The sequence below is a fragment of the Acartia tonsa genome, chromosome 10 (assembly GCF_053477335.1).
Source record: "Acartia tonsa isolate MP-2025a chromosome 10, ASM5347733v1, whole genome shotgun sequence".
In the NCBI taxonomy this organism is placed as follows: domain Eukaryota; kingdom Metazoa; phylum Arthropoda; class Copepoda; order Calanoida; family Acartiidae; genus Acartia; species Acartia tonsa.
The window spans coordinates 2,990,201-3,005,390 of record NC_137269.1 but is presented as its reverse complement, the minus strand read 5'-3'; the positions used below and the strand labels follow the sequence as shown (position 1 = coordinate 3,005,390).

The following is a 15,190-nucleotide window of genomic DNA, read 5'->3' as shown; positions in this document are numbered from 1 at the left end:
CTGTTAAACAAGAAACGACAATAATGCTTCGCATCCAAATTTAAAAAAAAATACGTACCTAAGATTTTTTACGCGAAAAAATCCCAGGTCCCGATCAAATAAATCCGTAAAGAAAACTTATGTATTCGAATAGAAAACTTTAGTTTTATGCGTTGGAAATAAAATTTTGAGCTCATTTATAATTTTAAATGAAATTGTAAGGAAATTTGCGTCAATTATAAATTAAAAATATGCAATTGTTGAAAGTTAAAAAAAATACGCGAAAAGAACGATACTAATAAAAAATACTTAATCGTCTTGGGAATCATCTTGGGGTAGGTTTACTTTCAACAATTGTCTTGCAGAAATCTCGTTATCCATGGCTTCAACATCATCGGACAATTTGAAACGGGCTACAACTGTACGGCCACCGCCACGTACGTCTTGAACTCTGCCGAGGCGATACTTCTTAACCAAGTTGGTGCACCCGTCAACAAGAACGACATCTCCAATGCTCAGCGGAACTTGATTGCGCCTCCACTTTACCGTGCGCAATAGCTCAGGCAGCAGCTGCTGCTTGTAGACTTCATGGAACTGTCTAGTCAGCTCCTCCAGATGGCTTAAACGGCGTGTAATTCGATCTCTGGAACTGGTCTCGAACGAGCAAATCCCGTCGTTAGCTCTGCCACCCAACAAATCAGCAGGAGAAATGATTCTCCATGTGTTAACATCATTCCCTTGTGTAGCATAGCTCAAGGGTTTAGAGTTTAAAACTCTAGCAGTTTCAGCAGTCAGCAGCAACAACTCGTTGTGATTGACAACAGCTCCACACAACTTCTTATTGAGGACACGCTTGACAATGGCGACCTGGCGCTCAACACTTCCTGCATACGAATGAGCGCCAGTCGGTACAAGGTGCCACTCAAAACTCACATCAGACTTCTTCATAACTTCATCAAGTATTCTTTTCGAGCCAAGAAAATTGGTGCCGCGATCTGTAGTCACAACTCTGGGCATATTGTAGAATGCTTGAAGCTTTCTGAGGCCAATAATGACAGCCTCAGTACTGTAATCCAGCAGAACATCAATAAACACTGCTTGTGTAAAACGACAACAAGCAATTAACAACCAAACCTTGTACTTGGCTGGATTCTTCCTGGTGCGGACGCCAGGTCTTGTAACTTCCATCGGGCCTGCAAGGTCAAGATGAACATGGAAGAATGGAACTGAAGATTCTAACCTGTCTGGCAGGACGTCTGCCATAGTTGGGGCTGAACGACATGCATACTCTAGACAACAACTGGAACATGACTTGACAACCTTCATAGCTTCTTGGCGGCCATGTGATATCCAAGCATACCTGCGACTCTGTACTAAAGTTTTTCTATGACCGGCATGGCCAAGTTCATCGTGGGCCTGCTGTAGGAACAGTCTGGCCAAGTTATTGTGACGATCAATCAAAATAAGGCCAGGGGAATCCTTGAACAGCTTCTTCTTTCCCTCGGCTGCTGCCTCCAAGGCCTCGTCCCCACGGGACCGCATCTTGAGGACTCTGAATTTACGAACAGGATAATAGCCATTATTACCAACGATAGGCCAATACACCTCAGTCTCGTGGTAATAAGGTTGAAGACTATCATATTTACCTTCAGCCTCCATAACCATCTCCTTATCCTGGTTGTATGATGCCAGGAATAAATCACACACCACATCTAGGTAGGTAATTGAAAAAGTGTGATTGCCATAAAACTTGGAATCAACTAGCGGCTCTTGTCCAGCTGGAACCGAAACTCCCATCGGCTCTTGTCCAGCTGGAACCGCAACACTGATCGGCTCTTGTCCAGCCGGAACCGAAACTCCCGTCGGCTCTTGTCCGGCTGGAACCGAATCATTCATCGGCTCTTGCCTGGCCGGAACTCGTTTCTTAACAAGCAACAACTTAAAACAGTTGGCAGCTCTGATCACCGCCTGCATAGTTTTACGTGCCTGCCTGTAGGTACGTCGTGCTAAAGTTCTCCAGAAATCAGTATCTACTACCTGGACGGCCATACACTTCAATCGGACCATGCGCTGATTCATCTCAGCCTCTGGGATGGGGTGATTTACTTCACCCGCCGTCTTTACAGGCCACTGGTCCTGCTCCAGGCGCAGCCATTCAGGCCCATCCTGATACCTGGATCCTGGTGAAACATCTTGAATGGTACAGGCACCTCTGGTGGCAAGATCTGCAATGTTCTGATCTGTAGGAAGCCAGCGCCAATCCTCTGGGCTGGTCAGCTGTTGAATCTCACTCACACGATGACTGTTAAATATGTTTAACATCACTGATTCAGACACAATTTGCGATATAGCGCAAGTGCTGTTGCTAAAAAACATCTTGCCTGCTACTGCAAAGGGCAGGGCTCGGACAATTGCGTCCGCCAATCTTGCCATTAATAAACATGACAACAACTCAAGTCTTGGAATAGACTCAATCTTAACAGGAGCCACACGACTCTTGCCACTGCATAAAATCACTTCGAAGCCTCTGGCCGTTGGCCAACGTAGGTAGATGATGGCTGCGTAGGCTGAACTTGAAGCATCAGAAAAACCAATGATGGTTGGGAGCCCCAGTGGCTCATCAGGAACTAAAGAACGTTGAAATGGCACTTCTCCAAGCTTAGCCCTGTCGGCCAAACTATCAACAAAGTCATCTCTCAGCTTGGCAGGAACATGCTCATCCCATAATACGCCACTAATGCAAACCTCCCGAAGTATAAGCTTGGACTTCAGGAGTAGTGGGCACATAAGGCCAAGAGGATCATACAATTGCTGTACGACCCGCCAAATCTCTCTCTTCGTTACACATTCTGGCATGGCTCTCCATAAATCTAACAGATCAAGGTCCTCCAGCAATTTTCGGCCCTTTATCTTGGCGCCATGATTCACCCGAGCAGGTAAAGTAAGAACATCTTCTCTGGGGGCCCATTGAATGCCCAGTACCTTAACAGGATCAACATCATCTCCAGAATAAATAACTGATTTAAAGCTGAAGTTGCCAGGTTCAATCATTTCCTTCAACTCTTCGACCATTTTGACAGCTTCTGGCTTGCTATTATGGCCGCCAGTATGGTCATCAATGTAGGTACACTGCTCCAGCTTGATAGCTGGAGCATCCTGATGCAGTACAAACTTGGAACCGGTAGGTTGTTGCTCACTTCTCCACAGGTCCTGCTTTGCAACTACCTCTGCTCCTTTTACGTATTCAGATCCATAAACGTCATGAACATCTTGGCAGCTGCGCCCTCCAAAAATCTGTGCTGTAAGTCTCAGGGCTGTGACGGCGAAATCGCCTGCCAATTTCTCCCCAAAGTTAACTTTTTTGGTCAAGTAAACTTTGGGGTTGGCATGTTCATCCTCTGCAAACCACACTCTCTTCAGCTGCGAATCTTCATATGTGGCCGCCAAAGAATTGTAAAATTTACAGACATCACACACACAGGCACACTTGTAACTTCTGAACCGAATAAGATTGTGAAACAAAGTGTAGGTAGGTGGTGGGCCGTCCATCATAATATGATTTAAACTTGTTCCATTGCAGGTCAAGCTAGAGTTTGCGCAGATTCTCAAGGGGGTAGAAATGCTATCCTTGAAGGCCGTCACTAATGAATTAAAATAAACTGGACCTTCAAATGCTAAGTCGTGTGGCGTGGCTTTAACGTACACCCCACGGGACACCGCCTCCTTGAACACCTTCACGAATACTTCATATTCGCCGTTTTTTATCATGCGCCGGCGATCACAAAGCGCAATATTATACGCCTGCCGCGAATTGTTCGGCAGCGTATGTGTTGGCAGCCGGTATGGATAAGCTGCCGTCCACTCTTTCTTCACAAGATCCAATGTTAAACCTTCTTTTATCAGATCCTGTTTTCGCTGATCAACGGCTGACTTGCCTGACGCAAGTGCCAGGCAGTGCCTGCAGCCCGTGCATCCACTGCACAGCCGCGGCGGCTGCACGCCTAACGCCTCCGACGATAGGAAGTCCATGGCTGCAACTTCCAACTTAGTAACTTTACAAACAACTGGCTTGCTAACAGGCTTTCCATCGGCAGAAACAACAAGGAAACCTGTGCCAAAAATGCTGCGGTATAATCTTGACTCGCCGATGAGTTTATCCGCCGCTGGAAACGTCGTGGGCGTGACATGCCCTAAGAGAATATCCAGTGGTCCATTGACCAATGAAAACAGAGCAGCTGCGGCGACTGGGTCCATGCTGCGCAGCCCATCTGTATGTCCAATTGTGTGCACAACAGCTGCTTCCATAACATGCTTGTTCTTGTTACGGTCAACCAGGCAGAGTTTAACTGTTGGGCATGACTGAACTTTGCCATCAGCCATTGAAATAGTAGCTACACGTCCAGTAGAGGGCAACTGCAACTTCTTGGCAATAGACTGTGTAACCATGGTGAGGTTGGCACCTGTGTCCCACATCCCGGACACAGGCACCTTCCTCTTGTAGACGTCCAGCTTCTGGAGCATCAACATGTAATTATTCTCACCCAAAAATGGCGCTTCATACACAGCTGAAACCTGGGCGACGGACTCATGAAGGAGGGAGTTGTGTTTCTGTCCACAATTGTTGATCCTGCAGCCTCCAAGCTTCTCAGCACGTGGACACTCTGAGGCGCGGTGCCCCTTATTAAGACATAAGAGGCACCCGCCGATTTTCATCACAAAATCTTTCCGTTCTGGAACAGACATGGTTGTAAACTTCGAACATTTAAACAAAAAATGATCTCCACTGCAGCCGTCTGACGGACAGGACTGCTTCTTCTTGAACTTGCTAGGTGTACCAGGTTTACCTACGGCGGCCGCAGCTGCGGCAGGATTACCTTTCTTCTTGGACGGCGTGTCCAAGCCGTGGCTGCTGCGCATCAATAATGCGCCACGCTGCTGTTCTAGTATATCCAGCAGCTTAGGCACATCGGGAACGTCCATGCTCCCGAGTGCAAGGTCGAGCTTATCCTGAAACTCTTTTGGCAGTTTTTTAGATAACATCTCCAACAATAAAACTGTGAGCCATTGGCTTGTAGAAACTGCGTCCTTACCATCAGCCTTGGTCATCTGCTCGAGCTGGTTGATGGCACCTGAGAACTCGGCGAGAGCGCTGACAATCTGGCCGCTCTCGGACAATTTACCTTTCTTGTCCCAGTTGTTGAATATACACAACATCTGTCTGGTTCTGGATTTTAACAGTTGGTCCAAATATGTCCATTGCGCTGCATGCGTGGCAATCTGTTGCAACTGCAGCCTCAACGGTTTATCCTTCATTACTCGTTCACAACTTAACACCATCTGCAGGTAGCTGGGCTCATATCCAGTAGTAAGCTTCTGGAAATTCTCCTTAAATTGCGCATAAGAAGATTCTTGCCCATCAAAGCTGGGAAGGAGTTTTTCGTCTAGGCGTGGCATGTACCCATGAGACGAAAACATCGGACTGGCAGCAAACGATTGAGCGCCAAATGACGGCAGCATAGGATCTACCGAGGCACCCGAGACTGGCATAACAGGCTCTTGCTTAGCCTTTGCCAGCGTCTCCATCAGTTTAGTCATATCACTGATAATTTTAGTTGGTAGAGGTATGTAATCACCTTTAATAACTTTCACTATCTGCATACAACGTTGTTGCAAACTGTTTTTGTGAGCTGCAAGATCATCACCAAGAACTAAGACCTCATTGTTTATCGCTCTTAGCTCATCTATGGCACTTAATGTAAGTTTTAACTCGCTATAGTTTTTTTGTGCCGTGATAATGTCACTATAAAAATCTTTTAGGTTATCATCATCCTGGATTAACACGTCCAGCTGTTGAAGACCGTTCATGGTACGTTCAAGATTTAGGTTCGCATCATGAACAAGGATGCATTCCTTGGTGAGATTAACATTGATGTCTGCGGTATCCGAAACTACCTGCATCACTCTGTCTAACTCTTCAGTTATCACTTCAACTGCCCTAGGCAATCTGTCCGACAATAGTGCATACCTATTCTTTTTAGGTGGCATTTTCACTTTTGTTAACACTGATTACAACTATAGTCACGTGTAGAATTTTATTCACATTCAACACATACGGTAACTGTCACTGGCTTTGACTGGCTGACTGGACTTCTTACCGTTTTCATTGTTTCGGTACAACGGCATTTGGCTGGCCGTTTACCAGATCTTTAGGTACAGACGTACGAAACCTGCTACTTCCCACAAGAGACAAAACCAGCATAGTTACTAATACAATTTATTGTATGAAAACGGTCATGCTGAAATAGAAAATAACAAAATTAATAATCAAATATTAAAATGTTAAATACATGATAAAATAAATCTTGTAAAAGAGAATAAATCTTTTTCTTATTTGGAACAATCGTCTTTTTTAATAAAGTAAATATTCATTATGAGAGGTTGCGTGACTTCGAAATTATATTTTAAAATATATAAGAAGGCTAGGGTTATTTTTTGCTTAAAATTAATTAAAATTAAATACGAGTTTGAAATTCATAAACAAAATCATTATAGACTACGATTAAAATATTCTGATACAAAAATAAATTAATTACTTGGTCTAATTTAAGTAAAAATGAAAGATTAATTTGCCGTCTTAAAAAAATCACTCCATTCCATTAAAAATGCTTAAAGAAAGAATTCTTACTGAAGTTTTTGTTCCTGTAAAGCCAGGAAGCACTCAAAGGTATTTTTCAGTATGGACAACACCACAATTCTGACTATACATGGTTTTTTATCACGCAGATATTCCGCACATTTTGAAAGAAAGATTAAAGATGGCCACGCTCGCTTTGTTTATGGTCCAAGCGCAAGCGTTGTTTTGATTGCCGCGTCCAATTATGAACTTTCAATTTGAATCTCAGCGCTTTCCAAACTGACATTAATGATAAGGAAAACAAAAGGATAAAGGTTCGAGTTCACAAACGCATCACACTATTATACTTCCAATACACAAATAATTTTAAAGTACAGAAGATTTAGTTATGTTAATTATTGTGAATGTACAACAATTGTCCATTTTGATTGCCCGCGTATTACAGGACATTAAAGAATGGTACTCAAAGAAGATAAAGTAATGATACTTTAAATCAAAACAATTAAAAATTTTATGCTGTTTTCTTATTAACATAAGCGGTGGCGTGCAAAGGATTTTGGCCAGTTGGGTGCGCAAAGCATATCCGAAAATATTGACACCCCCATCTAAGATTTTAGACCCCCCTTAACGAAAAATCGAGGGATGTATTTTTGTGGTTGGGTGTTGATTACACCTCCTAAGGTGTCCACTAACTTACTCAAGAGTCCCAAAAGTGTCCACGAACTGGTAAAGCGTAAAAAAATCACCTATCCCCCTTAAAGTTAAGGGGATGGGACACCCTTACGGACGTACGGGCGGTAGTACGTACAAACCTACTGTAATAAAAGAACAGCTTCGATTTTAAAAACTTTTGTTATTATTATACAAATATTTCTGTATATTACTAGAAGAAACTTAGAATTATTAAGTTATATAAAGACTAGCGGCTACGTCAAAAGTGGCCTCTAGGGGCACTTAAATAAAAATAAAGGTATATTTTTATTTTCGAATTATATTGGGAGGGTGGTGGTACACTCTCCCAATATAGTTATTAACCTTCCTAAGACCTATAAGTAGCTAGCCTGTAAAGGAGAACCATAACGGTTCAGCGATTAGATCCTCCAGTACAGACAAACAGACAGACAGCCATACATCCTGTTACTTTAGTATACCTAAGGATACTAAAAGAAAATAATCTATTATTACAAATAAGATTGTATTTTCACAATGGTCAAGACAAATATTGATTTAGATTGATTTCATCAAAATTTCCGGGAAAAAAAAGAGAAATTATTGGTTTAATTTCTAGAGGTAAAGGATGGGCTACAGAAATCAATATATTATTACTTGGATGTTGCAGTCCTCTAATACAGCGCTACGAGTAACTAGATAAAGATACCCCCATCCACCCACTTTACCCAAACCACACCCCTCATACTGGATGAACGAACTGGCCAATAAGGATAAGGTCCATATTAGCAACCTAAGTTGACGACAAATTTTCTTTAATTGCCACAGACTCCCCCCTTTTATATTTAACCAACTATAAAAACTAACACAAGTCAGACTATCAAATATTTAAAATAGAACTTATTTGATGATTCTCAACATTATTTTTAAGTTTAAACAAAATTCCGTTAAAATATAATCCAAAACTAGTGGTAAAAGACTTTAAAGACCTAATTTTAGTAATACTAATGCTTCAATGATCATTCGTTTATTTTTAAACTAGAGGCCGTGTTCCCGTGTTATCCCGCTATTGCATTGGCTAGATTGAATATCAATTTTTTTCTTCCATTGGCCTTTCCTGAATATTAATCTTTTTCTTCCATTGTCCAATCCCTGAATATTAACTACAATAAAAGTTACTACACATAAAGATTACTACAACTTTAGCTTTGTTTTTATCATTTTACGATTTCACTTGGTTTTATCCCCAACAAGGATGACAACATCCATAAAAGCGAAGCACTGAAATGATAGGACAAACAGACATTAACACTTGTTTAGTGTCAGAACTGAATAATCAGAATATAAATGTATAAGATTCGAAGCAAAATTGTAAGTAAATTTGTTGAAAAACCGCTTGTACAGAATAATGTTATTGGACATACTTACTTTTTTCCAGAATTCAGAATTAAAGTAAACAAGGATGACAACATCCATAAAAGCGAAGCACTGAAACGGTAAGACAAACGGACATTATCACTTGTATAGTGTCAGAACTGAATAAGCAGAATATAAATGTATAAAGTCGAAGCAAAATTTTAAGTAAAGAAGGTGTCTTAACTTTATTGCTTTTTATTTAGAATAGCTAGCCAGTTCTTTTAGTAAGTAGTAGATGTAAAATTGTCTATAGAATTTAGATATGCAATCGGTTTTTATGTAGACCTCTTATTTTTGAAGTAATTTAAGTTTTTAAAAAAATTAAGTCGGTTTTAAGGTACTAAAACGCAACAAAATAAAAGAAGAAAATTGCCATTATTAACAAAAATAGTAAGATCTTTAATTTGACACCTTACTTTTTAAATTCTGTTGGGTAATTATTGAAAAAATCTTTTTTTTTAATCCTGGTCTAATCAAAACTTTGAACGTAAAAATATCCTTACACAGACATTAAAAATATGTGTTTCTATATAACTTTAGAATGAGAAAAATATTACGAATCCATTCTAAGCAAAATTGAAAAACTATAATAAAAAATTATAATATAAGAAAGATGGACCAGGTACTTAACTTACATTACAATTTCTCAGATGTATAAAAAATCTGACAAGCTGTGCCCCCAGGGGAAATAGGATCCTACCTTGACACCCCCCCCCCCCCTCGGGGGAAATTGTTACGCCCCTCATCCCCCCCCCCCCAAATGTGACAAATGAAATTGGTGCCCAATTTGTATTTTCTTTTTTTACCCTGAACAGTGAGAATTTTGTATACTTTCTATAAACCCACCCCCATAATTAAATTTGATTTTACAAGAAAAAATTATTTAAGACAATGGCCGATAAATTGATGTACAAGCTCAATGATGATTCATAAAATTACCCTTTTTGAATGTTTCTCCTTGATATTAAAGCTTTTCATATGCCAAGGGAAGGTTTTTAATCATTTTGGAAGAGGGTACCTCCACCCTCCAAAAAAACTGCTGATTATTTTGCTATCTGTGTCAATTTGTAAATGCATGAATTTCCCACTGTGTCCCCTTCCCCATATTTATAAATTCCTAGTTAATATCTCTTATTTACAAGGAACTGGGATCATATTTCTTTAAAAAGTTAAAACTCAACAATTTACTGTATCACATTTTACTGTTCTGTTATTTAAAAAGATCTTTTGTTAGCTTACTGTTTCCGCGGATAGTAAAAAAAGATTATTTTCAGATTTGTTTGCCCTTAGAGGACTGCAGGACAGGGCTAAAAAACTGGTATTAATATTATGTTTTTTTTCTTATTAGTAGAAAATTGGGGTTTTGTAACATCGCACCTTAAGGTGCGATTCTTCGTATTTTTCACAGTAGCTTTTCTCCTATTTCTAGCCCCTGCGGGGCCAATTACCTAACCCTGTGGGGCAATCACCTAACCCAATATAACCTAACCTAAAATAAAATAACCTGTAAAAAGCCATTTTAAAAATACGACGATGTTACGAAAGAGACTATTCCCGAAAATTGTTAATGATACGATACGATACATGATTGTTCAGTATGGCACAGAACCGGTTCGAATCAGCCATACTGGAATAGTTATTTCTCACATCGTATTATAAACGGCTTTCCGCGGATATATAATGTACAATTATGAGATTAAAACTAGTTTTTTAGCCCCGATGTGCCGAAGGCACCGGCTAAAAAAACTGGTTTTAATCTTATGATTATACATTTTTATATTCGTAGAAAGCTGGATATAGTACGATGGTAGACATAGTTTTTTCGTATGGATGAGAACCGGTTCCTATCCACCGGATTCGAATGAATACGAGAAATACAATTACTGAATATCTTTCCCCCTCCTTTTTCTTTCCGGATTTCAACTTTTTTTCCCGAGTCTCATAACAAGTGGGTAAAAATGTCATATCCAACAGCAACCAGGGATCTAAAGGGATAAGATAATGGCCGATAAATTGATGTACTTCCCAAATAATGATACACAAAATTACATCTTCTGTATATTACAGTTATTGGTTGTAACGTTTGGACACTCAACTAAATGAACCAACCAATCAAAAGTCCCAAAGTTGTTGATGAAATGAATAAGAAAACATTATTATAAAGAAAAGGGACTAGTGTAAAAGACAGCCCAATGTCCCCTCCCTCCCTGCAACATCAGCCATCAAAAAAGGGGGACTATGAGTTGCATGGTAAACAAGGATGACAACATCCATAAAAGCAAAGCACTGAAACGGTAGGACAAACGGACATTAATACTTGTATAGTGTCTGAACTGAATAATCAGAATATAAAAGTATAAGATTCGAAGCAAAATTGTAAGTAAATTTGTTGAAAAACTGCTTGATACAGGATAATGTTTATGGACATACTTACATCTTTAGGGCTTGATTATAGAGTTGCTTCGCTTAAAATATTGTTCTTTGTTGTCCCAGGAATCAATATACCAAATTTCAGATCAAACGGATAATTAGATCATATAAAAATTTGTTGTTAAAAAAGTAGAAAAATCAACATGTTTAAAATGGACGTACGGACATTTTGGTAATGATTATAGAGTTGCTACGCTTTCTAAATCGTACCTAACTACTACAGAAATCACCATGCAAAGTTTGAAATCGATAGGACAATTCTAACATGCTTAAATTAACGAATACGGACGGACGGACGGACCGACCCTAATTATAGAAAAGCTTCGCTTTTAAAAAAAACATAGGGGGAAGGGACATTTCTCTTTATTACACTATGTAGTCCCAAAAGTTTTATAATAACATATCCTTTTTCGTTTGCTTTTACATTTTTGAATTTTGATTTATTAAGTTGATTGTTCAAACGTTCCAACTACTTTTAGTAATCTACAGAAAGGGTAATTCTGTATATAATCATTGGGAATGTACTTCATTGTCTTATCCCTTTAATAAAATAATTCTATTTTATAAAAAAAAAAATACGAATAAGACAATGAATGATAAATTGTCCCAAATGACTGAGAATTGTGTTTATAATTTATAATTTAGCCCAATGCACATTGGGGCAAATCAACCAAAAAGGGGATTTAATTATTTAGTACACTTAAAATTCATCTCACAAAAATTTTATACTTTTTTGTAGGTAATTTAACAACAAACAAATTTGCTTTTATGTTTTTTTTCTGTCATTTGAAAGGAACATGGAGATAAAGGTCATTTTATGAAGGTAGATAGAAAATTACTGATTAACCCCTCCCGAAAATAGCCCCCCCTTACCCTATCTATCTATCCATCAATCTATACATCTATCTATCCATATATCTATCCATCTATCTATCCATCTATCAATCCATCTGTCTATCCATCTATCTATTCATCTATCTATCCATCTATCGATCCATCTATTTATCCATCTATATATCGATCCATCTATTTATCCATCTATATATCGATCCATCTATTTATCCATCAACTATTCATCTATTTATCCATCAACTATTCATCTCTTTATCCATTAACTATCAATTTATCCATCCATCAATGTATCCCTCTATCTATCCATCCATCTATCCATCTGATTATCCATTTACTTATCCATCTATCTATCCATATATCTAATCATCTATCTATTCATCTATCTATCCATTTATCTATCCATCAACTATCTTGAATTTCGTGTTTAAAATGTCTAATTAGAGGTTTTGGTTATCAGAGCAATATGAAAATTTTTTAGTAGCGCAGCTACCCTATCACTAGCTTTTTGGGCCCTTTAACCCTTACAGCTCGGGCCCCAATTCCCACCTTAATAGATCGGGGGGGGGGGGGGGGCTCCAAGAGCCCCCCCCCCTATCTCGGCTCCTGTTACAGATAGACGTAAAATTTTTTTCTGTTGGTTCATGTGTATTTTTAGAGAAAATTACTTTTTCTAGTCATAGCGGCCAGGCCGCTCCTTAGCCGCTTTTTAGCGGCCAGCCGCTAAATTTTAAAACAGCTGTAGAGCGGCCAATTTTGCAGCTAGGATGACCAAATTTTAGGACGAACTTTTATTTTTCATAATTAAAAAAATTACTTTTTCTGATCATCGCCGAAAAACGGCAAATAACGGAAACCGCCATTTTCGGCGGTAAAACGGCGGTTGGCGGCGCCAATTAATATTTTTATCTGTTTGATGTTGCTCAAGGATTTACCAAAAAAATTTATAGGTCTCTAGCTGTAATAGAAGCCACGATATTCATGATATATGTCTGTAGTAAAAGCCGGACAAAAATCGGTCATAAAGTCGGTCAGGGAGAGGTCAAACGGTCATAACACAACTTTTCTCAGAAGGTCATTGATATCTAAGTATTCACCAAAAAAATTTTAGGTTTCTCTTTATACACAAAAGTCATAATGTAGAAATTAAGATTTATTTAGAATTTTTTTCTAATTTTGGTTCTACCCAACCGACTTTGACCGGACACCACGACCGACACAGACCAGATATCCTAATAAAATCAACTCTTGCCGACGTATAATTACTAAACTTAAAAAGTCATGAAGTCACAGCACTCCATCTTACCTACAAAAAAAAATGAGATTGAAAAAACTAGAGAGGGGGGGGCTCTTGGAGCCCCCCCCCCCCCCCCGATCTGTAAGGGTTAAAGTGTAACTATGTCAATTGTAGTCCGATTTTATTGTTCAAAGTGTCAAATTTGGGGTCATGGAATTCATTTCAGTAGGAGGGGAGGGGATGGTGTAAATGGGGGTGGATGGGGATCCTTATTTTAGCAAGCTACAAGTTTCACTTTATTTTTATGTTTAATAAATCCATTATAAATGTGGGCATGATTAACATAAATTTTTATTAACTAATATCTATATTTATAATGATATTATGATTCTTGTTTACTGTTTATATGTATACTAGCGGCTTCGCCCCTAGCCTCTAGGGGATTTGCCCCAAGAGGTAATTAAACAAGGATGACAACATCCATGAAAGAAGCGAAGCTCTGAAATGGAAGGACAAACGAACATTAACACTTGTGAAGTGTCAGAACTGAATATTAATGCATGTCTATACAAAATTGTAATTAAAACTGATTAAATACATGTTACTGTTTGAGGACATACTGACGTTTTTAGGACTTGATTATAGAGATGCTTCGCTTATAACATTACACCTTATTGAAATAGGAATCAGTATTCAAAAAATCAGATGAATAGGATATTTTTAACATTCAAAACCATTATTTGTTGTCAAAAAAGTAAAAATCAGCTTGTTATAAATAGATGTACGGACTTTCTGATAACGATTATAGAGTTGCTGTGCTTTCTAAGTCGTACCTAACTGTTGTAGAAATCAGCATGAAAAGTTTGAGATCGATAGGACAATTCTAGCCTGTTTAAGTTAAGTAAAAGAGCTAACTGTACCAGACGAAAAAATAGAAATATGAAGAACATTTTTTTTAGAACATTACAGCCTTACTTCATTTCTGCAGCGTCTAATTTTGTAAGAAATTACTTAATTCCTTTCAGATATAAATAACAAACTTTTTTAAAAATCCTTTATAAGCTTAATTAGACCTATAAAAAATAGCTAAAAACCCGACTATGCATTCAAAGGACCCTTAAAATTAGTCGCTAATGCATAAATTTCAAGCAATATTTAACAGTTTTTGCATGCTTTTTTAGCCCAGAGGGGCTTAGATTTATAAATTCAAGATTTAGCGTATTCCTCTTACACGTCGCGGTCAATCAGCCAGGATTCGAACCTGGAGTTTGCTTAGTAATGATAAATGAATAAGAAAGTGATTATTTTTAGTGACTTTCTTGGTTTTTATATTTTTTTATTAAGGGGCTTCTTAATAGGTCAAATATCTCAAAAACTACAAATCCTCTATTTAATCTGGTTTGAAATATCAAATCTACACAAATAATAAGTACAAAAAAACCTATAATATTAACTATTCTATGCTTTTAAGAGAAAATTTATTTTTCAAAACTAAGATGTACGTGGTTCTTTACAAAATATTTTTGACATTTTTTACAGTTAAGTCCTAAAATTCAATAGGTAAATATAACCAAATTTAAGGGATCTAAAGAGACAAGTGCCGAAAAATTTATGTAAAATGATAATGATACATGATTATCACCTCTGTAGATTACAAATGGTGTTAAATCTTTAAACACTCAACTTAATTAACCAACCAATCATAATTCAATCCCCAAAGTTGTTATACCAACGAATAATAACACTTTGGGGACTAGTGTAATGAACAGCCCAATATTCCCTCCCTCCCAAACTCCGATAGTTTCTAAAATGAATAATAGGCCATTGTCTTATCCCTTCCTCAAGATTCATGTTTTTAAAAGCGAAGCTTTTCTATAATTAGGGTCGGTCCGTCCGTCCGTAACGGATAGCTTTTTTCGTTAATTTAGACATGTTAGAATTGTCCTATCGATTTCAAATTTTGCATGGTGATTCCT

The 15,190-nt window shown here is 38.3% G+C and overlaps 1 protein-coding gene across 1 annotated transcript; it reads right to left on the bottom strand.

Moving 5' to 3' along the window:
* Positions 1-288: 288 nt before the first annotated feature.
* On the bottom strand, positions 289-6,024 carry LOC145330389 (uncharacterized). The gene is made up of 2 exons (XM_080175028.1): positions 1,886-6,024; positions 289-1,531 (listed from the first exon to the last, which is right to left on the bottom strand). Exons 1-2 carry the CDS (start codon positions 6,022-6,024, stop codon positions 289-291), a joined length of 5,382 nt encoding a protein of 1,793 aa, XP_080031154.1.
* Positions 6,025-15,190: the final 9,166 nt, after the last annotated feature.